This window comes from Manacus candei, unplaced genomic scaffold (genome assembly GCF_025592945.1).
Source record: "Manacus candei isolate 608988 ecotype Guabito, Panama unplaced genomic scaffold, ASM2559294v1 h1tg000047l, whole genome shotgun sequence".
NCBI lineage: Eukaryota > Metazoa > Chordata > Aves > Passeriformes > Pipridae > Manacus > Manacus candei.
Genome location: NW_026138095.1, coordinates 8,972,768 through 8,997,779, shown reverse-complemented (window position 1 = coordinate 8,997,779; position 25,012 = coordinate 8,972,768). Strand labels below are relative to the sequence as shown.

General features: G+C 40.3%; 1 protein-coding gene across 1 annotated transcript in view; it reads right to left on the bottom strand.

Moving 5' to 3' along the window:
• The window catches only part of TBCD (tubulin folding cofactor D), a 116,765-nt gene that overhangs the window by 9,946 nt on the left and 81,807 nt on the right, over nucleotides 1-25,012 (bottom strand). The window contains exons 24-34 of the mRNA XM_051797474.1: nucleotides 24,497-24,559; nucleotides 24,025-24,101; nucleotides 21,695-21,776; nucleotides 17,987-18,105; nucleotides 17,475-17,566; nucleotides 16,450-16,590; nucleotides 11,786-11,869; nucleotides 10,287-10,445; nucleotides 9,375-9,513; nucleotides 2,325-2,446; nucleotides 1,352-1,429 (exon numbers count right to left, since the gene is read on the bottom strand). Of these exons, the coding sequence (XP_051653434.1) occupies nucleotides 1,352-1,429; nucleotides 2,325-2,446; nucleotides 9,375-9,513; nucleotides 10,287-10,445; nucleotides 11,786-11,869; nucleotides 16,450-16,590; nucleotides 17,475-17,566; nucleotides 17,987-18,105; nucleotides 21,695-21,776; nucleotides 24,025-24,101; nucleotides 24,497-24,559 (1,156 nt within the window). The remainder of the gene's footprint in view (nucleotides 1-1,351; nucleotides 1,430-2,324; nucleotides 2,447-9,374; nucleotides 9,514-10,286; nucleotides 10,446-11,785; nucleotides 11,870-16,449; nucleotides 16,591-17,474; nucleotides 17,567-17,986; nucleotides 18,106-21,694; nucleotides 21,777-24,024; nucleotides 24,102-24,496; nucleotides 24,560-25,012) is intronic.

Sequence of the window (25,012 nt, the reverse complement as noted above, 5' to 3'; positions counted from 1 at the left end):
AAACTCTCCTGAGCTCTGCCCTTCCAGGACTCTCTACGACAACAAGTTCAGGCCAGCACTTCACTCTCTTGACATGAGAATGATCCACTTGGTTGTTTCATTATTAATTTTCTTCTTTAGTTTCATCATCAAACTGGAAGAAATACCTCAGGATCAGCTTCAAAATCTTTCCTTCCCAATCACCCTGAATTTTATTTCAGGCCTTTTTACACAAAGCCTCACAAAGGCACCACAGGGTTGTGTCTTTGCCACACAGCAAAGGCAGCGATGCCACCATGTGCTTTTTGTTTAGTGACCCCTGACGTGGGAGACAAGACTTTACCTGGGATTTCCACCCATAATCTATCACCTTCCCCAACAGGGAAGCCTGGAGCCTGTGTGGAAGCCCCAAATCCCTGGCATGATTACAAAATGAACAAGTAATATTCATTCCATCTGTCTTTGACTCATTTTAAATTCCCATTCAAACAGAGACTGCCAAATGCAATTTAAGAAAGATTATCTAAAACCACACTTCAAGACAAGAGTAGGTTCAATTAAAACTTTAAGAATGATAAATGCTTTTCAAATTTAGCTGCTGTGAGCAATTCTTGAACCAACAGATTCCCAATCCTGGATATGTGCTCATAGGATCCACGTTGTACAATTCTGCAAACATCTGTAGATGTGCCAAGATGCTGCCTGGGAGAGCTTGTGGAATAGATTTTAATATTACTGAAATTAAAATAATTCTTTTCTGAAACATCTGCAAAAAAATCTGATTTCATATTGGAATATCTTACTCATGCTTATCCATTCCTGAACTAAATACTTTCCAGAAGACTGAACCTGGGAGGGAAAGAGTTGAGACGTGCCTTTTTTATTATTCCTATTAGAATCTTAATTAACTTCTTCAGAGATATTCACATTAACCAAGGCAGTGGGACTGGGGAAGCCATAGCCTGTAGGCACACACTGTTCTGCAGCATCAAACCAGGACACTGCCAGTGCTCAAGGCTCCCAGTACAGCAAGAAATGCACCCCAATGGCATGGATTTAGGAAGCTGGAGAAGGCAAGAATGGATCTGATACTGGTCCAAGTATGCCATGTAAAACATGTAAATTGACTTTGATTAATGTCCTGGTTGTTAAACAATGAACCAGTAACTGATGTGAGAGTCACAGATTTTATCGAGAGCCTTTCAAGGGTCTCAGCTGTCCCACTTCAGGAAAATGAAAACACTACAATATACACTCACATCTGGAGCTCTGTGCACCCACACCTAGAAGAACACTCAGCAGCACCCAGGGTAAGATTTAAGAGGCCATTTGGATGGTGGAAAATAAACCAAAAAGACATCCAGCAACTTACTTCTCTTGCTCAGTGAATGTGTCGAAGCAGCCATTTGCCAGCAGCTGGTCCAGCATTGTCAGGAGAGGTACAGACACCCTGAGGAAAGAAAATGATTCAACAATGTAAATACATTCCCTGGCACACAGATATACACTATTTTTAATCAGAAGCAAAGAAAGAAACATCCTATGTGCCTACACATATTTAAATTAGAACCCTGACTTACACAAGGAGAGTTGCTCGGGAACTTGTGTGTGTTGGCTGAACCACCCTCCTTGGCTGAGGGGACACTCCCTCCCAGCCAAAAGGAAAAAAACTTATTAACAACACTCCTGCTTTACACTTGCAGGGTCCTGAGAACACAATTAACAGTAGCAGAAAAATATTAATTTATTTTCTAGAATATAAACAATGTATTCCACAGGCTGTGTCAGAAGTTACAACACCAAATGAACCAACAGAAATAACCACAGCCATGTTTTCATTTCAACAGTTAAGAAACAAAATACAAATAAAATAGCGTTAGGACAAGGAGGAATGGCTTCAAATTGAAAGAGAGTAAGTTTAGATTAGATGATAGGAAGAAATCCTTCCCTGTGAGGGTGGGGAGGCCCTGACACAGGTTGCCCAGAGAAGTTGTGGCTGCCCCATCCCTGCAAGTGTCCAAGGCCAGGCTGGACAGGGCTTGGAGCAACCTGGGAGAGTGGAAGGTGTCCCTGCCCATGGCAGGAGATGGAACAAGATGAGCTTTAAGGTCCCTTCCAACCCAAACCACTCTATGATTGTAAAACCTGAATATGCAAAATATTTTACCGTCACCCCTTGGTTACACATTTTACCAAAGGTCGTGCTGCTGTTCAAAAAACCAGATGTGTTAAAGCAAATGCACATGGCTAGACACACTCCATCTAGGCAGATTTAAACTGATGTGCCACACATCTGACTTCCAACACCTGCTGTTGAAGGGAGAAAAGCCAAGGAAATCCATTACCGGTCATTCCGCAGGTTGTCCTCAAAGACCTTTAGCAACGTCTCACAGAAACTCTCCAGAGCACTGGGATCACCCTGGATTTTCTTCATGTAGTCAAACAGGCTCTGGGCAGAGTATCTGAGCTGGAACAGAAGGAATCTCCAATGAAGGACAGGGAAAAACCCCAGTGCCACACACAGAGACACTGGCTGTGCAGGACTGCCTTGTCCCTGCCCACTGAGGAGCACCCCTGCACTGGGAACACAATTCCAGCAGCAGCCACATGTATAAATCACAATATCCAACAGGACCATGGCTACTTTACATCCAGTAATCCTTTTTCAAGGAAGAAGTCTTTTTAACTTTTTAAGTTTTGCCATTGCAGGAAAAAAGACCACATTAAAGGTTTGTTATTTTTTTTCTCCCAAAACAAAACATCCCCAAACCACTACGATTATCCTGCTTCACTTCAAGTAATAACACTGTTATGACTCTGAAAGTTAAAAAGCACACAAGGAGTTCACCAGGTAATATTTACTAAACAGCTGATGGAACTGAACCATGCAGACAAGCTGCTGGCCACACAAACCAGCAGTAAACTCGGGTTAAAAATTAAAAACAACTCAGAAATAATGACTGTTGGTTTAACTTTATTGTGCTAATCAGTCAACTTAGAAAGATGGCAGGGGAGGGGTCAGTGCTGATGCTCAGAGCTCAGCTGGGCACGGGCCATGGGGTTCCACCAGCTGTGACCCATTACAGGCTGCAGGGTCACTCCAGAGCTCCCCGTGGCTTAGATGGGATATTGGGAAGGAATTCTTGGCTGAGAGGGTGGGGAGGCCCTGGCACAGGTTGCCCAGAGAAGCTGTGGCTGCCCCATCCCTGGAAGTGTCCAAGGCCAGGTTGGACGGGGCTTGGAGCAACCTGGGCTAGTGGAAGGTGTCCTGCCCATGGCTGGATGAGCTTTAATGTCCCTTCCAACCCAAACCATTCCATGTTTCCATGATCTCCAGGAGCTGCCATGTTCACCAGGCTGGCTGCTCCCTCAAGGACCTGCTGTGTGGGAGGGGAGCAGCCACAGTCTGCTGTGGGACCCCCCTTTCCTGGGGGATCTGTGCCCTCCCCCAGCTCACAGTGCACCCTGGAACCGAGGGAAGAGGGCTGCAACAGGCTCCACCACCATCACTACTAATGCTGAGAGTTTCCACTTCTGGAACAGGTTGGAATTTTAGTTTCCAGCCTCATCTTTTAAAATTAATTATTAATAAATAAAAATAATTTAAAAAAATAATTTACTTCCCTTGAAGATGAGAAGAAAAATTTGGTGGGTTTGTTTGTGGGGTTTTTTTGTTACAGAAATTACCTCAAAGGAAAACATCTCATCAAGGATGAACCTAATCAGATTCCTGAATCCTCCTGACTCTGATGTGAGTATTATCTGTCCTGCTGGGGCTTGGTCACGTCTCTTGGGGAAGGGGGTGGTGGTTGGGGGGGCTGTGGGAAGGGCAGGTGGGGTGGATCAGTTATGCAATACCAACTTCTTTTAGTTTTAGTTTAAATGATTTTCTGCTGGGTCAAGAGGGGGCTGTAAGCAGTGTAAGTCAGCCTGTGCAGTCAGGGGAGATTTTCTTTCTGAAGCTCACACAGAGAATTTTGATGGCTCATTCAGCCTCTCAGAGGACTGACCATTTCATCAAGAAAAGAAAAGAAAATACTGGATGAGAGTGAGAAATGTCACGAACGTCTTCCCAAAAACAAATGAGAGGAATCTCTATATAAACATTTTCTCTCAGTTAAATTTCATACCAGTAACATTTATGGGTGCATCAGTACAAGAACATTTTAGCCTTGAATCAAAACTCTGAACTAGTTTCCCAAAGCTTTGTCCTACGTGCAAACAGCACAGCCCAGCAATCCTGGGAAGCAGCAGCCTGCTACCTTAACAATTTTTTCTGTAGTGAAACCTCCTGGGCAAAGCAGGAGCACAAATATTTCTTTAGAAAGCAACTGAAAGAAATTACTCGGTTATTCTGAGCTTCAAAATGACAGTCAAATCAGAGTGAAATTGTTAAAACATTTGTACAGTTTGTACAATGTTCACCTACACTGAACTGCCCCCAGTGTGCTTCTTTCACATTCCAAAAGCAATGCTGGTGTGTCCCTGTGTGCCCAGTATAAACTGGGTCCTGACACTGAAAGGCCTTTACAGGATACAGAACTGTAAAAAAGATTTCCTGAAAATTTAAAATCTGTTTAATTATTATATATTGCCCTTTAAACCAAAATAAAGGAGAAATATTTTGACTTGGCACCTTCCACGAGCAGAGATCAATGATAAGCAGAAGAAAGAGCCCATCTCAGAAGAAGATCTTAAAAAGGTATCATTTTCTCTCCAATTTCTTTTGTCTCTTAAACTACCTCGGGGATCCCACACCATTCTTTGAAGGAAGCTGAATGACTCAATGCTTTTCCTGCAATTCAAATGACTGAAAAGGCAAGAATGGGCACGAAAGAAAAGGGCAACAAGCACGGGTACAGGTAGGGTGCTCCAGAGCTGGGCAGAGCCAAGGCAGAGCAGCAGGATATCAGAAACACTGGAGGATGCAGACAGCCAGGAATCAAACAATATAATGGGATGGGATGGATAAGCCATCACATAATTGCTTGGGAGATTTAAAAATGGGACATTTTCCCAACAATCAGTATAGATCACAGGAACTACTGGAAGAAGCTCCAACATAACAAGGTAACATGACATGAACAAGTTAAATCCCCTGATTTCCCCCCCAGGTGAACAATCCTCAGTGTCTGAGCTACCTCCTTAATTGTTCCTGAGTACAGCAGAGAAGAGCATTTCCAAATGTCTTCCTCATCTATGCAGATCACAAATTCACATCAAACGTGTGACATTTACCTTTCCCTGGGGTTCCACAAGGACTGGGAGAGGAAATTAGGAGGTTAATGGGTTGGAACTGGGACAACTTTGGATACAAATTTGAGAGGAGGCCTGAGAATGACCTTGCTCTTATGAAACAGTAAAAACAGGGTTTGCCAAGGCTCGACTCCTCCAACATTTAAACCAACAGCAGATACTGCAGTGACAGGCAATACATGATACAGTGAAGTGTTCAAAGGGACCATTCATCTGATGATAAAATAAAGTGCTAAGGATTTTATCTCCTGAACCATGGGAAAGTATGAGGAAGTGTAGCTCCAGTAAGTGGAAAGGCACGTGCAGCTCTGGGCACAAACCTTCGTGAAATTGTTCCCAGCAAAACCGAAGCACAATACTTCTAAAACCAGTTTTGAGGCAGCAGGTGGGAATGATATGGCCAAAAAAAAAAATTAGCTTAGGCATCCAGCTTATAAAACAGGATCCAAAATCCCAGTTTGTAAGAGCATCCAAAATCCCAGTTTGTAACAGAACACACAAAATCCCTGTCACCCACCAGTGATTAAGATGCCCAGTGCACACATGGGCTCTGGTTTGTACTTTGCAGCACTATCTTGGACAGACCTGATGAAAAAGCCAGTGGCATATGATGAAAAAGGAAGATTCTGGACAGGAGATGTTCAGTAGATGGACAGACCCCAATGGGTGTCCCTCTCCCATCTAACCAGTCTCCTGGGAGCCCAAGGTAACCTCACAAAATTCAGCCTCTGCCCCCAATGCCCCCAAATGGAAGCCAAGTGAGGAACTCCTGGGAAAGCCCAGACACAACCAGACGTACCAAAACCTGCAGTTTTTGAGCAGCATTTCCACAGGGCAAGACCTTCTCAGGGCCAGACCAGGCCCTGGTGCAGCAGGAACCACGTCACGCTCAATAAATAACCCCGGGGTTGGATCATTTCTAATCCTGACACATTTACAGCTCTGAAGTGGCAGTAGCTGTTTTCACAGTAACTGCAGAAAAAAACTGTGCATCATTTAAACATTAGCCCAAGTGAAACCATGTCCCCTTTGTTTTACTTACAACATTTTTTCAATAAATCAAAACTTTGGAGGCCAATAACTCTGAGATTCAAACCAGGGACACTTTACGTGAAGTATGAGTATCATAAGTCACACTACTTTTTCCCTTTAAGAAAAGAATTCCAGGAATTATTCTCAAGTGTATTTTGCTCAAGAATTGTCAACAAAGGAAACAGGATTTAGGGCCTGTTTCTTCAAACCAAATATGCATTAATTTGCATACAATTTGTCCCAGTAACCAGATGTTTTAGAGCATCATCTACAAGTGTCCCAACATTTTCCTTTGTATGATCTAACACAGTAACACAGCCCTGGTACTGGACTGGGAGGAACTTTTTAATGTTCAAAATAGGTTGCTTCCTTTTTTTTTTTTTTTAAAGTTTTACTTACAGTTTCTATAACATTTTAAAATGTAATTTTCATTCCTTATGGGGGGAAGGGGAATAACAGGACATTCTGTGCTTCAACAGAATTAGAAATGTAGCGTAGTTCAATAATAAAAATATCTCAAATTATATCCTGACCCCTGCAACTGCAGGGTTTGAGCCCTGGAGAAAGAGCAGCATTGTACAGTCCTGATCTCCACTCACTGAGGGGGGTTTCATGCAGCCATAAGAAATATGCATCACTGTGGGCCAGATGGATAATTAGAAGATTCTTTTACACAGAGAAAGTGCCCTTTGAACCGTGGCGATGGAGCAGAGTGCCAAATCCCACAGGGAATGACATCTTCTGTTTTTCCAGATTCCTTCCAATGCTCCAGCTACAATCCTTCCACCAAAACTCTTCAGAGACCCCACACGGCTCATTCCAGAAAAATCTCTTTAAAAAGCCAAACAAAGAACTACTCCTGCTAAATATACTGCTGAGCAATTTTAACTGGGGAAAAACAGCCACTGACCACGGAATTACAACAGAGCCTTTCTCCTGCTAATTCCCTGAGATGACTGAAAGACAAACTGACATTTGAACTCAGATTATCTTGCAGTATATAAAAGAACCTCCTAACTTTCCAAATTCCATGTCCATGTGAGTATGTGCGCAGATATTTTTTAAGAGAGGGAAGAGTCACAAGAACATGTTACTGCAAGAACACATATTTGAATAATCCTTTTCCTTCATCCGAGATTTTAAAAATCTGCTTCTATCATATGGATTTAATAGAGAACAGTTCTCAAAATTTGCTGTTAATGTTTTAAATCAGTCCCTGGATATTCAGCTACAGGCTTTGACAGAGTAGTTGGAACACAAGTTATTATAAAACACATCGATTTTAATTTCTATATCACATTTTAGATATTAAATGTAATTCACCACGCATCTATAATCCCAAGTGTAAGTACCCTGTACTTGGAGCCTCCCTTGCACTTCCAGCTGACTCCAAAGAGAATTAGATCATCATCTTTCTGAAGCCAAAGCCCTTGAGAATATTTTAACCGGAACGAGCCTTTAGCGTTAAGGAAAACTGCAGGGTCACAGAAAGTTAACATTTCAAAAATCAGCCTGAAAACAGTGCTGAAGGTTTCCCTTTGCACACTGGCTGGTGGCAACAAGGGCAGGGAGCTACAAGTAACCAAACTGTTTCCACTTTTCAAAACCAAATGCACCCAAGACTTTAAAAAAAAGAAAAAAAAAAAAAGTTAAAATGTTGAATAAGAATTTTCCCCTGACCTCAGTTAGCAGCCAGAATGTCTGTGTCCCCACAGCTTTCCTCCTTTTTTATACTTACACAAATAACTTTGGGTTTGGGTGGAGCCTCCCATAATTGTGTTTGACTGAAAGCTGAATTTCATGTGCATGTTTGCCATTAACGAAATCTGTTAAGAGTTACATTGTCTGTCCCATAATTACTGTCACAAACCAATACACACACACGTTTCCAGAGTTTTAAAATAGCCGTTGCTATATAATTAGTTGCCATTTTAGAAACATTAAAATGCTCAGAATTGGTTTAAATACATGAGACTGCACTGACAACAAATACTCAGCTACATCAAACCCAAAGGTTTATGGACTTCTCTTGATCCCAAGAGCAGAACCCACAACAGCAGGCAAAAAACCCCATCACTTGGGCTTTTTGTGGCTGAGAAGGGGAAGCCACAAGCTCAAAGTGATTTTATCTCCTTCTTCCTGCGACCCAGCAGGAGCTGCTCCCTCTCCACAAAAACTGTTTCCCAATACTTTTCACTTTTCTACCAACTCTCTTAATTTGAGATGGAAATCTTAATTAGAAACACACTTAACCACTGTTGAGGTGCTGACTCACAACCTCCTCCTGTTACAGGACCACTGGGAGTTAAAGATTCAACTGACAGTCCAAAATATTCTGTTACTGGTCTGATATTTCTGTGGTGTCATATTGAACCATGTCTTTACCCCAACAGTTTTCTTGTATTTTACATCCTTGGCTACATCAAATCACAAAAACGTTGGAAGCCAAATATCTCAAAACCAAGAATTCTGAAACTACCAATGCAAGCTGTAATATAAGGACAGAAGGATACACTAAAATGATAACAAAGTTGGGAAGAATTTGGCAGCATAACAGACTGCCAAAGTCAGTGATAAAGAGATTGTTCGTGCCAGAAGAATGAAAGAGTGATTGCAAAGCTCAGAGGATTGAGACTTGAATGATATTTCTTTCAAGTAATGGAACTTCTGGCATCTCACTGGTACTTCAGTAGAAAATGTATAAAAATATAAAAAAAATAAATCTGTGAATACTGTTAACACACACTGACAACGAATAGTTAACAGTTGCATCAGGTGACAAATGAAAACAGGTTTTCACCTCATTTGAGATGAGCCATCACCTTGCACTGAGCTGAGGGCTCTGCCTCTGTTCCCAGCTGGGAGAGTCAGCAGAGAGCTGGGAGCTGAGGGACCCCAGAGCCTGGAATTCTTGGGTTCTGTCAGGCCAGGAAAGGAGAAACAAAGCACCCTCACTCCTTGCTCCTTTTAAAGATTATAAATAAGAAACCCACCAGATTTAAAAGCATGACTCGATTTCTTTAAAAAACCCCTGAATTCTCAGTGCAATCACCACCTGCAACATCCACTGGCAGGCACTTGATGCTTGAGGCAAATTCTGCTCTTACCGTGGTCTCTGTGAGTCCCCCCACGGACACTGAGAGCCCCAGGAGCACAAAGTACTGGTAGGTTGGCAATGCCAGGAGCTGGGTGATCCTGGGGAAGGCTTCAGATGCAGCATTCCAGTTCAGAGTCTCCTTCTCTGACCTGGGGAAAGGGAAAGGAGAAAAATAATCTCGTATGTGTGCACTGCCTTTCTTCTCCCCGTGTTCCTGGGACAGCTCCTCCGTGTCAGTGAAGGACACTGAACACTGGTCTTTGAGCATATGGGGAAAACACAAATCAAAGCTTCAGCCACTGCCAGTGCCACTTCAGCCACTCCAAGTCCTTCTCCTGATCCAGATAAGGAATTGGAATCACAGTTTCCTCTTCCCAGGCACTTTTCTCTACACACAGAAAACAAGTTCTCTTCCTGGAGTTCCATTCCAAGCTCTCTCCCATCAACAGCTACGCAAAGACTGATCCAAAGACAGACTTATCCCAGGGAAAACCAACACCCCCCCGCTCCCAGCTCCATCAGCAGCCTCACAGACAGAGCAGGTTGTGATTCTCCTGAACACACAGAGCTGGATGTTCCTCATCCCAATCAGGTACCAGCAGCACCATTCAGGAATGAGCTGCTCTCACTGTTGCTTCAACTAGAAAGTCCATCTTGGAAAACTACTTCAACTAAAGCTTGGTTAAAATACTATAATTAATTAAAAATTACTATTATGAACAGTCAGTGCTTTCCAGTCAAGGAAAAAACTGTGTTCATGCATATTGACAGGACACCTCAGTGAAACCCTGACTAACAGCACCAGATATTCCTCCACACACAGGCTGGGCCCAAAATTTACATCAGATAGTGTGTGTTAGGTCTAATTGTGTGCATTTATTTTTTATCTCACTGGTTTAGGATATGTTTTTCAACATCTTACCTTGGAAATATCCTCTCTAGCTCTTGTCTGTGAGGGATGTGTGGAACTGGAGGATGGTCAAAGTGCAGGAGGGTCAGGAACACAGATCCTGCATGAGCTCGGAATTTATCTATTTTTTCAGCTGACTGTTGAGCCAGCCAGCACATAATCTGCCTGCAGCTACAAAGGAGAAAAAAATTAATCACATCATTTAAGCAGCAGAATGTGTATTTAAATTGTTTCAGTGAAATCAAAACTATCCTGCTATGAAACTATTCTGGTTTAATTTTTTCAGCATGAGCCTGAAAATGATTTAAGACACCCATATGGTGCCAGAATCTTAAAGGTTTATTTTCCACAGATCAATATTAATCAAAAGCCATCATGACATTAATGTTACATAGTTTTTCATCCACCTTTTACACTTATTGCTCCACTTTTCATCCAAAAAAATAACAAAGTGTTTTATGGTTTGGAGGAACTGCTACATTTCTGATGGAGATAGAGCAGGAACCTTGAGAAAAGCACACTTTTGAGTAGAAAACTGCACACATAGCAGAGGACAAGGTCTATCCTAAATCTCAGATATTCCAAATAAACAACTTCTTCAACTCTGGTTAGTTTTTAACAATATCCTATTTTGCTTATGTTCATAACTGAGCTCCCAGCTACAATACTGTGTCCCACAAGGCCCTTTTACCCCTTCAGAGAGGACAAATAATGACAGTAAAACCAGCTAAAATGCCTTCAGTTACAGTAAGACCCAGAATATTTAGAAAACGGGATCCAGTTGGCAGGAACGGTTTTCTCAGTTTCCTGTGGATCATCTCTGACTGCAACAGATTAAGAGGAGGAAGCCCCTGAAAAACAGTGTATTCCTAGAAAACCCAGGATTTTTAAGTATCCTTCAAAGTTTGTGTTTTTTTCTTTCATTAAAAACCAAATCATGTATATATTCAGGTAACCATTGGCATGTTCTGTCCATAAACCAACACCACTATCAGGAAAGTTTTGCTGCAGCTCAAGCTACACTTAAAAATTGGTAATTATCATTAATTTTTTCATTATTAGGAGTACTGTATCACAAAATTAGAAATCAGGATCTCAGTGTAAATGACCTTTTTTCTGTATTTCCTTCCTAATAATTCTGCAAAGAAACAAAAGCAAACTCATCCCTGCACTTGATCACATTCCAAATCACTGATGTGATGCTGAGGATAAGTGGGAGGGTTTGTTTTGTATTAAAGTGAACAACACTCCACAGAGGTGGCAGGTATAGCCCAAATCCCACAGGTATGTTTTACTTCCAAGGTGGGATTGCCATCCAGGTTCTCTCAATAAATCAGTCTCTGAAAACCAGACACAACATCCTCCACATCTGCGTGGGCTCGACACACTCCTACCAAAGGTTCTGTCACACTCAGTAAGGGAGTAAGTACACAGTGTACCAGCAGTGCTTTCCTGTATGGCCTGGAATGTAGTTCTAGGGGATGGGACACAGAAACAGCACAATTACATACATGCTGGCATTAATTAACTCTGCCTCGTTCTGGACCAGCAGCAGCGTCACCTCCATCAGACTGGTCATGGCAGCTTCACGCACCCTGTGGAAACAGAGACATCAGAAGGGCTGCATCAGGGTTTATTTAAACAAATACATCAGTAATTAAGCTAAGACACTGGAAAAAATTCACAATTACTAAAGCAATGACCTCTGAGATCTGTCACCATATCTTGGGAGGAAAAGGAGTGCACAGAGCTGCCCCCCCAAACCCCACTCTGAAATGGAGCTCATGTTGGCACCGAGGGTACAACAGTCATCCCAGCTTCCAGGCAAGCCCCTGCCTCACCATCCTGTTTTTCATTCCAGCCAGATGTCACCAGGTTTGCTCTTTATTTTAAGAAAGTTAAAATTGATAATGATTAGTAATATTCAGTGTGCAAGTAGATGCATCTAAACTTAAGTGCTTTGCCTGCTTAAAATTTTTTTTTAAAAAAGGCCAACCCACATTTTGACATTCAGCTATTTAAGCACTGCTAAGAGTATCATATTCTTGTAAATTTTCAAGCTTAATATTACCAACAGTTAAAAAAATGTGACTCAGAATGGCTTAAATCTCTATGTTAAATAATTAGTTTTAAGAAAAAGACTGGCTAAAGTTGTGGTTGAAGTGTGTCATGCCTAGATGGTGAAGATCTGTTGCCTTCAAAATGTCTAAATATCAATTAAAAAAAGAGTATAATTTCAATTAAAAAAAAAAAGAGCAATATGCTTGTTTTAAACCAAATGCCTTGTCAATCCATGAGCTGTTAAGAGTGGTTTCTTTCTTCAGACAAGGGCAATACCAAAGATCCTCAGTGGGTTACATGACCCTGCAGGAGTCCAGGCCAACATGTTCATCACATTAAGTCATGGCAATGTCATCCTTTCAAAACAATAACTCAATAAAAGGGGGGAAAAAACGTATTTGAAAAGGTACACCTGCCTCCTGTGAAAAGAAATACTCCTCTATTTTCCAAATAGCTGCAGATGCAATCTAAAACTGGGTGGGACATTTGTTATAATGGTAAAAAAGGTAAATTACATCACTTTTTCCAAAGTAGCTCAATACAAGTTTGGCAGTCTTTCAGCAAGGTATGTTTTCCTAGTTTTTCATACAGTATCTGACTTGGATATTCATGTCTAACACCTGCAGACAGATCAGACATGTCCCAGCAAACAACCTGTCAAAAGAAAGGTAAAGTTTGCATATGGGGAGTAAAGTTGGTGAAACTTTCCCATGATTCCACTACAGAAAGACAGAAATTACACACCAAAAACAAGGTCTCTTCAGAGAAATGGCATTTCTTGCCATATCTTTCCACCTTAGTCAATGGTTTAGAATAAACAGAATGAGAAAACATTGATATTTGAGAGGCCACAAAAGCCTTCAGCAGCCAACAATGTGCCATGAGAAAGAATTCCCCTTCCCCCTCTGATTTACGTGTTTATTGACTTGGTTTTGGCTGAAATTGCCCAAGAAGCTCAAAAAAAAATAATCTAGTGCTCAAAGCACATTTGAATTTTCATGGGTGTTTGGGAATTCAATTTCCTCGGGACTTCTTTGAAAAACTCCACTTTGTTTTGTTTTGTTTTGAAATGAAGACACAGACTAAGGATAAACAATAGGTGTGGGGAACTGCAGTGGGAGCTCTCAGATGTGGAAGTTGGGTTGAATACCTCATTATACCCAGCCAGGTCCTTATCTACTCCAGTATCTGCCTCATTTTGAAAGCACAAAGCTCAGTATCTCTTCCTTTTCTCTGCCTCCCCACCCTGTATTGTTGCTTTTACATTTTCTGTCTCTCTCTTTATTATTAGAGACCCATTCACCTCCCTCTTGACAGAAGGGAAAGCCAAGCTCCTTCCTTGCACAGGTTGGAATGACCTGCTCTTGATCCTCACTAGTTTGCATCCTTGTTTCCTCTTCTAAGCTGGAGATATCAAACACACCCCCTGTTCCCTGATTTCTTGCCCTGTGCTACTATTTCCCTGCCCTACAACAATTTTACCAGCCAGGGCTGAAGGCTGAAGAGCTGGGTACCATTACAGAAAACAGGGAAAATCCAAACACCCAAATATTAACTCAGGCTGGATTATCTGCCCTGTGTGCTTCTCCAACATGTTTGTAAATATTGTAGTGAAATGCTACAGGGACAAGGCTCGCCAATTAAATATTGCCCAGTGCTACCATGGCACAAAACATCTATCTTCTATCCACCTTTCACAAAATATCTTTGTGCTTTGACACTTCCCTTTCTGTGCAAAGACAGGGCAGTTATTTATAATTATTGCAACCCACACTGGAACTGGTGAGATCTCACACTGACAGTGACTCCCAGGGCACAAGCACTAGGGTTTAACCGTGGTATAAACCGCCCAATAACTGCTGGCAAGGAAAAGCTCCAGCATGAGCATATTTGTACATATTGCACAAAAAAAGCACAATCACAACTCCTCTCCCTACACAAGGCAAGAGGTGGCTTCAGGATGTGCTGCAGTAGCTCTTATTCAGTAATTACAAATGTACATCACAGCACCTGCCCCATGTTCCAGCCTAATGAGGAATCCTGGAGAGGGGAATGCCATGGTGATTTTTTTTTTCTTTTTTTAAAGCAAACCTGGGGCTACCAAATAAAATAATGACAGTGAAGTCAAGAGTCAAGGACAGAGTTCTGAACAGGACATAACAAATTTGAGCCTAACCAAAAAAGTTCCCAAACTCTCAGGATGCACATTTGGCACCACCTGTTATTCCACCAGGTCAGGACAGGGACCAGCAGGCTCTGGCTGCTGCAGCTGAGCACAGCCACTTTCATGTATTACTGTTGAAAACACCCTTCAAAGAAGAGGACAGTGACTGAAAAAATGTCTAAACCACTTTTTTCACACAAATACTCTGCACAGATATGACTGAAACAAACACCCCGTGTGACTCGGCGCTGTCAGACAACAACTTCAATAAACTGAGAAAACAAAATCTTTTCAATCAGCAAAATTATTTCTTCCCAGTACTTTTCTGGCACTTGCCTCTTCCTGCCTGGAACGTAACAAAAGCAGAGCCAGGTACCAGAGCTGAACTATCAACAGGTTGTTAATTTATAATCCTGAACACAAATCTCTGTACCCTGAGACACTTCAACCAGCTGCCAGACAGGTCAAATACATCTCTGTTACCACATCATTACCATACCACACAAACAGTATCAGCCACACAGCTAAACAAGGCTGATACTCTGTAGAGTCATATCTGAAAGTAACATATATCTGTAAACTTTCCAATTAAAATTATGGATTAAGGCAACAAAATTAAGGAGTCTTTCTCAAAACCAGCATTTCACTCAAAATCACATCCCAACAAATAAAAGACAACTAAAATTAATTTACCACATTCATTTACTTAGTTTATGGCTCCTCTATACAAGGAGTGAGTGTTACTGCTCTGAGGCTTCTACACAGCATCAAAAGTGTCATGTATTTTAAATGTGCAATATTGGACTTATTCCTGAATTCTGATAATTTAATAATTTTTATTAACAAGTAGTGTTTCAGGCTGGGAATATCTGTCCTCATAAATACACATAAAAAAGTACCCTGACAAGAGTATATTTCCTTGGTCTCTAAGATCCATATTTCACATGGTTTTCTCACCCTGTAACTACCTTGTGGAGTTCTACAGGATGAAGTGAACAACACGAACTCCTCCTGATCTCTCCCGTTCAAAGATGGCAGGAACTGCCAGTCAGCAGGTGATGACACATCCCCAACTGGAGCTTCTTTGGAAATGAAACACAAACCCAAAGAAGGACACGAGCCTTTATAGTGCTTTGGGTCATGAATTTAGAACTTGCCTTTCCAGACCACTGTTACTGAAGGACTACAGAGCATTCAGATGAATGCAGTATTAAATACTGAATATTTATATATTAAGGGAGCCTTGAAGACTGAAGAATGTCATAAAATTAGGACTGCTACAGACTTAATATTATTAAGATCTTATTAATCTTATTAGGTTTAATTTATTAATCTATCTATTCTATAGATTTCACATCAGCAGATACATTCCTACAGACTTATGATTTATTCTTGAAGCCTCATAGCTGAAATCACTGAAACCCTAAACTTAGAAAAGAGTGAGTGATGTCACAGCACAATTTATAAAGTTTTTATGCATCTCAGTTGGCCACCAGCCTTGAAAACGTGTCACTAACACGTTTATAACACGTTATACAGCTGCTCCCTCTCCTGGTAAGAAATCCCCACAGCAGGAATGTACAGCAGGAGAGTTCAAGTAGCACAAAACGTGTTATTTCAAAAAAAAAAGAGAAGTAATGTTTTAAATCTCTGTATTTTTTGCAACTGATTACATTCCTGATGTTCACTAATAAAAAATAATGCCATCCACAAACCCAGAATAAGCCTGAACTTCAGTTTTAAACACAACAGTCCCCTCCACTTTGAGGAAGGGACAACTAAACCTTCGCCTTCCACTTTTTACTTCTCTTCCCGCAGTGGATTCCTACCTTGGCTCAAACCTCCAAGAGCCTGGGAGCTCTCTGTTTCTGGGTTTTGGAAACACATCAGGTTTTAATTAGAGATCAAACCTGACCCTGTGTTTAAGTCCCAGTCTGTGGGGCACCTTACCATCCTCCCACATCCCCCCGGCTGTCCGTGGTGTAGTCGGTCACGCCGTTGAGCAGCGTCGCGTAAATCTCATCCACGTTATCCCTGCACACAAATTCCTCCCGGGATCCTTCTCCCTTCACACCCACTGTCTGGCAAACCCTTTAGAGAGAGAAGAGAAAAAAAATAAAAAGGCAGTGGGGAACAAAATCACAACACTAGCAAGGAGAAATGTAAGGATGAAGCTTTGTTATGTGGCTTAACATTCCAAACGCCCGTAACATCTGCTACAGATGGAATGAGGAATATTTCTGAGCCTCCTGAGTTGTATCTGACCTGGCAATTTCTGAGCAGTGTTTGGTAGTTTAAAGGAACACTGGCAAAGCTAAAACCTCAGCAGGGAAGCAAGTTGCTTTCTCGTCTGCTAAACTACACACAGGAACATGCCTGTCAGTCTGAACTCTCCTGAAATGAAGTCAGCAAGAAGAGCAAAGGGCCAACACAATGTGCATTTAACTTGAGATTAAACCTCTTTACCTTGAAGACATGCCTTTTTTTTGCACTGCAACACTCTAAGAGCATAAAATATACATGTGTACTATGATACTATTAGCTCTGAATGCACTGTGACATGTCAATATGGAAAATATTCCTCTAGAGAAAAAGCACAATTCCTTTAAAGCAATTCAATCCTCTTAAGATTGTGGAAAAATACAAATATATATTCTTCCTCTTCATCAAAGCTCATTAAATTGCAGCCCATGGGAAAGGTAAACTTTAAAATATACTCTATGTAGTCAGTTAATTGATAAAATACTAACACCACCATCAGAGCTGTACTCCACCCTCAGGTGTGTGATAATCCTCTGAATCAAAAAAAAGCTAAATAATGGAGATGCAGAGAGTCCTGCTTTAAAAATCTGTGTGTCACAGTGTAACTGATTTCAAAACTCAGGCTACCAGCTCCCACCAGAAAGCAGAGTGATCACGAGAAAGATTCTAGAGAGAGAATTCCAATTAGACAAAAATAAAGATGCTGAACATACTTTGCAATTGCTATTAAGGCATCTCTCCTGGATTCTGCAAAGCTCACGTCTTCAGGAGAAATTAAGGTAACTTTTTTCAAACCTTCCAAAACCTGAGAAAGATACAAAGATTGAGATATTTAAATCCAATGTATTTTATGATGTTAAATTTCGATATTGCATCATAATGAGTTCAATCCTGCATGAAAGAAAGCAGGGAACAGAGTTTGGTTTCTCACCAAGACTGGCCCTCATGGTTCCCTCTTCCCTTTGGACCAATGTCCTACAGCAAAGGGATAATTCAGCCTCTGGCTCTTCCATTAACACTACTAAAGCAGGACTAAGCATTAATTATCAGAAACCATGGCAAGCTCAACTCATGACGATTTTCCTGGAGTTATTGTACATTAGAATTCAAACCCTTTTGACAAAGACCTTTAATTATGACCATTATTATTTACTTGATTACTGTCACAGGTTTCATTCAAAAGGCAGAGTGCCCTCTTCTCATTCCAATGATCCTGTTTTCTCACCTGTTGGAGCCTGCCCTTCAGCAGAAACCTTGGAAGGGCCCCAAGAGCTCGTGAAAAGCCACAGCGGATCATTTCCTCTGTGTTTTGTAGCTCTGAAACGTACTGTGTCACCAGCTCATCTAGAAAAAACACAATTGCAGAGTGAGAAGCAACTGCCACATCATTACCATTTCATGTTTGGCTAAGGAAAGAAACAAACCAGGAAAAGATCCCCTAAACAGAGCAGCTAGAGAATTTTGCAATTTGTTAAACTAAAATGCAGAATACCTTTAATTTCCCCCAGGACAAATGTACAGGTTTTAAGATGTTCACTGTTACGTGAATGAACTCTTGTCTTCTGTCTAAAAATTCGACTTTATTATATTTAGACTAATCCTACTCTTTCAGAGAGTGAAAAGACAAAGTTCTCAATTTTAAGGAGTTCTCATGTTTTAAAAATCCAAATAGCAGGTATAAGCACAAATTTCTAGGGAAGTACAAGGAACAAGTTCTCTTATATTTATAGGCCATTGTTTTCCATCACTAGACAAGTAATCTGTGTCAGGAAAGAGGTGTCTCTGGGTTTGTGAAGGTCAGCTATCTGACAGTTTTCCCCAGAAAACTATTGACTGGAGCCTTGTTTAAACTCATACACAGATCATTCCTAAGCAATGAGATAATTTTGTATCATTTTTTATATAGAGACAAAAAAAAGTTGTTTGTTTTTTGCAGGAGAAAGCTGAAGAAGAAGGGACCCCTTTGGTTCTGTTCACTGGTACAGAACACAATGGAGACAGTGGCTCTACAAACAGCAGCACAGTCAAAAGGCACAGGAATAAACTCAACTGGGCATGGAAAAAGGAGCCTCAAAAACCAAGTGAAGTGATATGAAGGAGAAAATGAGGGTGAATGAAAAAAGTCAGGAATCTAGTTACACATTTGTGCTGCAGTCTTTATCTCAGACATACAGACAGCACTTCCTTTACCTGATTTTTCATATTAAACTCTGCTGGAACATGCAGAGAAAAACAAGGTACACCAGAAAAGCTTCTAAGAACAGCCAAGGCAGTAACAAACTCAGCTCTGCACTAAACACAGCTCTGCTTCAGAAAGGGGCAAGGTGGTCTTATCGATCACTTCACTGAACAGACACTTTTTAATCCTCAAAGAAAATGAATTAGGGCTCCTGGGAAGATTACATAATTGTGCCACTGCTTACTGTAATCTAAGATTTAAATGATTGAGTAATATTTGCTAGAGGAAGAAAGAAGAGTTGCCATAAGAAACTCCCCATTCATCACAACTGACTCTTTTTTCAAACCCCAGTGCAACCAACAGGCCTCGACTCGTCCCTCACATCAGGGACCCAGTTCCCTGTCCAGAGGTGAGAAACACCCTCAGATAAGCACATCTACCATTTAAAACTTTCCAAACCACTGCAGTGTGAGACAGAGTCCTGAGGCCATAGGAAGCACAGTGCTTGCTGTGACAGCAAGAAGATCTTAAACAGTGAGGCTGTGACAGTCTCCACGTGGACTGATGTAAATTTAAGATTGACATTTTAGCCAAATGACACGACAACAAGCAGCTCTTTACTTATAACCACTTAGTAATTAGGGTGGAAGGTATAATGCAAATGTTAATATTCTTCTAAGAGCCTTCAGTTTCATAAACCAACAGGGCCTATGAAGTGTCTACAATATTAATTCAACACAGCCCATCCTAAAGGAATATTAAAAGAGAAAGTCAGCAAAACCAAACCAGAACATATTAAGCCAGGAAAAATAAAACAAAGAAAAGGTCAAAACAAACAGAGGCAAAAGAAGTGATGCAATAAAGCAGCATCCTTATAGAGCCAGATTCAGAATGTCAAATTGTTAGAGTATCTTTGATTTGTGTTTTCATCTTAATCTCTCAAGCCATAGTGAAACACTGGTTAAATTTTACCAAAAGCTTTTTTCTTCTAATCCCCTTGATCATGTTCAGACCTGCTTTAACTGACTTATCTAAGGCACCTGCAGTGCTGCTGAGTGTCTTCTGCACTGCAGCTTCCACACATTCCTGTGTCCATCAGACATGAAGGGGAGGACTTTCAGTAGTGGATTTCAATCCCTCAACAGACAGGATTTACTGGGCATGGAATATATAGGTTTTATTGGCACAGAGATGAAAATACACCTTTTTTTTTTTCTCTTAAAAGATGCTTGCATGTATAATGGCACTTCTGTTGACACGTGTGGAGGAGGCTCCAGAGCAGTCAAGGCCAAATAAAAGTATAATCCAGACAGAGATGACTGCAGGGTTTCTAGAATGGAGAAATTCCCAACTAACAGTTTTATTTCAGAAAGTCTGATGAAAAATTTTGTCTGTATCTATAAAACTGACTCTCATTATGTCCCTAGATCATCATGGTTCTTTCAAGCACAAGCCAGATGAAAAGTTAACCTGGAATCCAGGATCTAAAGGAGCAGAGCAACAACTGCTGCAGCCACCTATTGCTGTGCTTCCAGCAGATTCCTTCTCCCTGCTCATTTGGACACCTGGTTGAGTTTTCCAGTCCACTTTTCCAGCAACCTGAAACTTCATACTTATATAAAAGGTGACCTACCAACCTTTCAACTCATTTTTGTTTGCTTGGATTCAGCATTATCTCCTGCTGCCCAGTGTGCTCTGGTTTTACACACGACCCTTCCCTGAGGCTGTGGGGTTTTATCTGCCTCAGCACCACATCACACCTTCCCATGCTGCCCACAAAAAATCTGGGAGGCTGGGCCAACCTCCAGGAAGGACAGGGCTGGGTCTGGAATATATATATATATATATATATATATATATATATATCTTTTTTTTTAAAATATAGAGATTTAGTAATATATAATTAAAAAAAAAATCAAGATAGACTGCTTTTACATTTCAGCCATAACCTTCTTTGGGGCATGGACTGCATGTAACTGTGTATGTGATCAGTATTATGTTCATTTTGAGACAACTGTAATAGAAATAAATAATAAGGTATTCTGTTACCTGATTTAGTAATTGTAAAAAAAAATATCATTATTTTATTAAGTATATGTAAATTCACTGTCATATTTAAAAAACCAAGAACATAAATGCTGATATTTTACAACATTTATCTGTACAATCCAGCAACCTGCCTCTGATGGACACGACACAATCTGATACTTGAAATAAAGAGAAGTCAGAGACAAATGGTACAAAAAAAGATGCTGATTCATATGCCCCAAACCAAAGTTTCAGCCTCCTCCTGTACTGCTGAGCCCAGTCCAAACACGGGAGGTTTCACATGCTCGTTTACAACAGCTTTGGGTGTCCTTGGTGTCCTCTCCCTATCCCTAAGCAATTCTTCTGTAAATCAGTCACAATCCCTGGCAGACAGTTTACCAAAATATGATGTGAAAATACCTTGCTTTGTTAAAATTTAGGATTTGCCACAAACACATAATTTTTGCTTCTTTGTTTTAAAGTATGAAATAAAAACGCAATATAGCTTTCCTAATATGCATTATTGTGGTACCTTGTATTTACCTTGAGCCAGCAAAGCCCCTGAGACACTTCCCAGACTTTCAGTTGGTTTTATCATTTTTTCCTGAAGAATTTTAAGGTCCTTTAAAATCAGTGATGCCCCTCCCCAATTTATGCAATAGCTCCTAAGTGCAAGTTAGGTCCAGCCCAATATTTTGTGCCTCTCTGGTAAACATGAGTCATTACCCTGCAGAGCTGGATCAGCTTCTCCCTCCTCATTGATGTAAAATTCATTGCACAGGGCAGCCAGTGCAGACACTGCAGACTCCTGCAACAAAGACACAGATATATTTACTCTGCTCCTACTTTATGATAACTGTGCTTAAATTTTTTTAATGGATTTTTAAAAAAAATAATTCTCCTCAGCTACTGGCATTTACTTTCTTTTTATTTCTTCCCAATACTGGTTTAAGAATAGGAAACCTATGTAAGAAAAAAAAAACAGATTCTACTCTTACTCCTTCAAAGTGACCAGTAAGATAAATTAGTATTGAAGACAACACTAATGTATGAACTTTACTTTCAGTTCAGCTGAAAGACCTCCAGGATGGCACAGCATCACAAAATACACAGGTCATTATTTCATATACTGATGCCAGATTGACATGAAACAAGTCCTATTTCCCTAGAAAGTTCCAGAAAGGAAATACAGAAAAAAAAAACACCATAGACTGAAGGTTAGTTATAAACAAATAACCCAAATGATCCAGTATCACAGGCCTTGTGCCTCCATTTTAATTGGTTTAGAAAAGGACCAAAAGTTGTGTGTTATACGTGAACCTCCTCATTTTTAGTGTGGTTTCAGTCACTGATACAGAACACAAAATAATTCAGCTGCTATTTCTAAAAGCATGTAACAGGTTTTCTCATAAAATTTATGGTTGAATTACACTTTTCAGCTACTAATGTAATGCTGACCAACACTGTAATAAATGTGAGAGCATACAAAAGCCATGCATTGTTCACTTCATGTTAATAGCAATGATACTTAATAATACTCATGTTCTCCGGGTACAAAAAAATCTTCAATATAACAGAGAAATCCTGCCCAGCTGATTCATTCTGCCCTCAAAGACACCTCAGACTTGTTCCCTATACAAAATCTAGGACTTGAAAGAAAACCAGCATTCCTCTAAATAATACTCCAACTACCACAGGAATTAGAGTACCAAACTATACAGTATTATCCAAGTGCTGTAGATCAGAGAAAGGTCTGGGTTCTAAGGGACCTCTAAAGGGCTTCTCATCCAACCTCCTGCCACGAGCAGGGATATTTTGAGCCAGATCAGGTTGCTCAGATCCTTTGCTTCCTAAATTTAACGTTTTTCACCTTAAATGTATGAAGATACACTGGGAGAGCATCCTGTGTGTCAGAAAAAAAAAGACAACTTTTCAACATCTTAAGCTTTGCCCTTAAAATTATTTCTCTCTAAAACAGATACAGAAATCAAGTGAGAATTGACTTACTAAATATACTTTGCTCAACATTAATTAATGTTAACCAAACAAGTCAAAAGTCTCTAGAGCCTATAATTAATTATTCTAAGCTTGGCTTAGAAGTTCCAGTTATAAGACATACAGACACTTGGAATACATGGGTAATGCTGAAAGAATATCCTAAGAATTCAAATTTCATCTTTTAATTTTCTTCAGTGATTTGGACACATTCCAGTCCACTCTGTCTCCCAAGGATGACAAGATGAGCTGCAAGATACTTGGAATGGCTTTTTATCTTACTATTAAAACCTGCCAGGATGAACACAACATGTTAAATTCAAATTGTCTCTGGGATGGCTATAAGCTCTAATAGGGCAGACAAAATTTGCCTTTATAATTCAGCAGAGCCTTTAAGAGCATGAGATCAAACTGTCATGGGATTTCTTGGGAAAATAAAGGCAAATAACTGGAGGTGCTGAGATCATGGACATAAAATAGCACGAAATCCATCAATGGATTTAATATTCAGAACCAGAGCAGTCTGAGAGCACAGCAAAAGGATTTGCAGCAGAGTTTAATGGAAAATTTAAGCATGTTGTCCTGAATAACTCTGGTGGCTTAAACCAATGCTCACAGAGCTGGAAAACACCGCTGGCACATCGGGCCTGAGGAGATCATCCAGAGGGTTTCTGATTCTCACACAAGTTCTCTGAAACCACCAAAATCAGTGTGTCTTGCACAAATTACAGGTACACCAAAACAGAGGTAAAACACCCTCTCAATGCCAACAGAAAGTGGCTTCCAGCAGCCATCAGTGACTCCTCACACTGCACAACTAACCTTGTCCAAACACACAGACAAGAACTTTGGGATAACTGTTCAAGTATTATTCAAAAAGGTCCATGTGAATTTTGAGGAGTTCAAAATATTCCTTTAAAAATACCCCTTCATACCTATCTAAGAAACAAAACATTCAAAACCCAAGTAGATTCCATGGAAAATAACCCACCAATGGAAAGCAAAAATATTTCTAACTCTGTATTTAATGTGACCACATGAAGGAGGAGGAACTGCTGTACCTTTATGTGCTGTCGTGCACCACTGGAAACAAGAGTGAGATGTCTTAGACTGTCATTTATTAACCACTGCCAACCACCTGGAATATAAAGGTGTAAAAATTAGCATTAATTTTTCTTACCTTCTCAATTCCAACATTCTCAGTTTTTTTACATACCAACAATTACACAGATTGACCTATTCCCTTCACTTTCCAAACTGAACAAGGTTGTGACTCTCAGTAGAGCTCTTCCAGCTTAGGTTACCATGTCCACAGTGCCTGGTGATGCTGAATACTAATACATTTTTCTTCTTGTCAAAAAAAATCTTCAAATACTATCAGCATCTGCTGCACTAGTTGGGTATTTTTTGGGGTATTTTTTTTAGGCCACCCAACCCCACTAATCTTGATTCTTTAAAGAACATAATTTGTTGATTTTTTAGTTTAATGAATAGCTATGAAGATCATGGAAGGTTATTTAAAACAGGACATACCAATTATTGGATCTCCTCTAAATGGCATTTTTGATAGTGACAGCTTTTCAATCAAAGTGCAGACTGCAAGAAAATAAGTTTGATAGCTTAATAAATACAAAAATAAAAGAAAAATTGTAGCAATTTTGAAGATACAACCACATAAAACTACATTAGCATTAATTTTCAATTGAAGAATATCTGCAAAAAAATGTCCAAAATAAGTTATATTAAAAACTGAAAGGAAATAACACTTATACAAAAAATAGCTACTATGCAGAAACTGTTCTCTGACATGATTTAGTCCCATCATTCATGAAAATCCCTTGTTTGGGGGGATGTTTTCCCCCTCTGCCACTCAAGGTGTGCACAAACACATCAGCCACCTTTTTGTTTCTGCACCAGCCTGTAAATGGCCCTGTAGCATCACTGACAGTGAACCAACTTGGACAAGGAGAAATCATTACAGCCTCGAAAAAAACTATTCAAATATATATGGCAGGTTTTCCTACTTCTTATTCACATTTTTTTGGACCT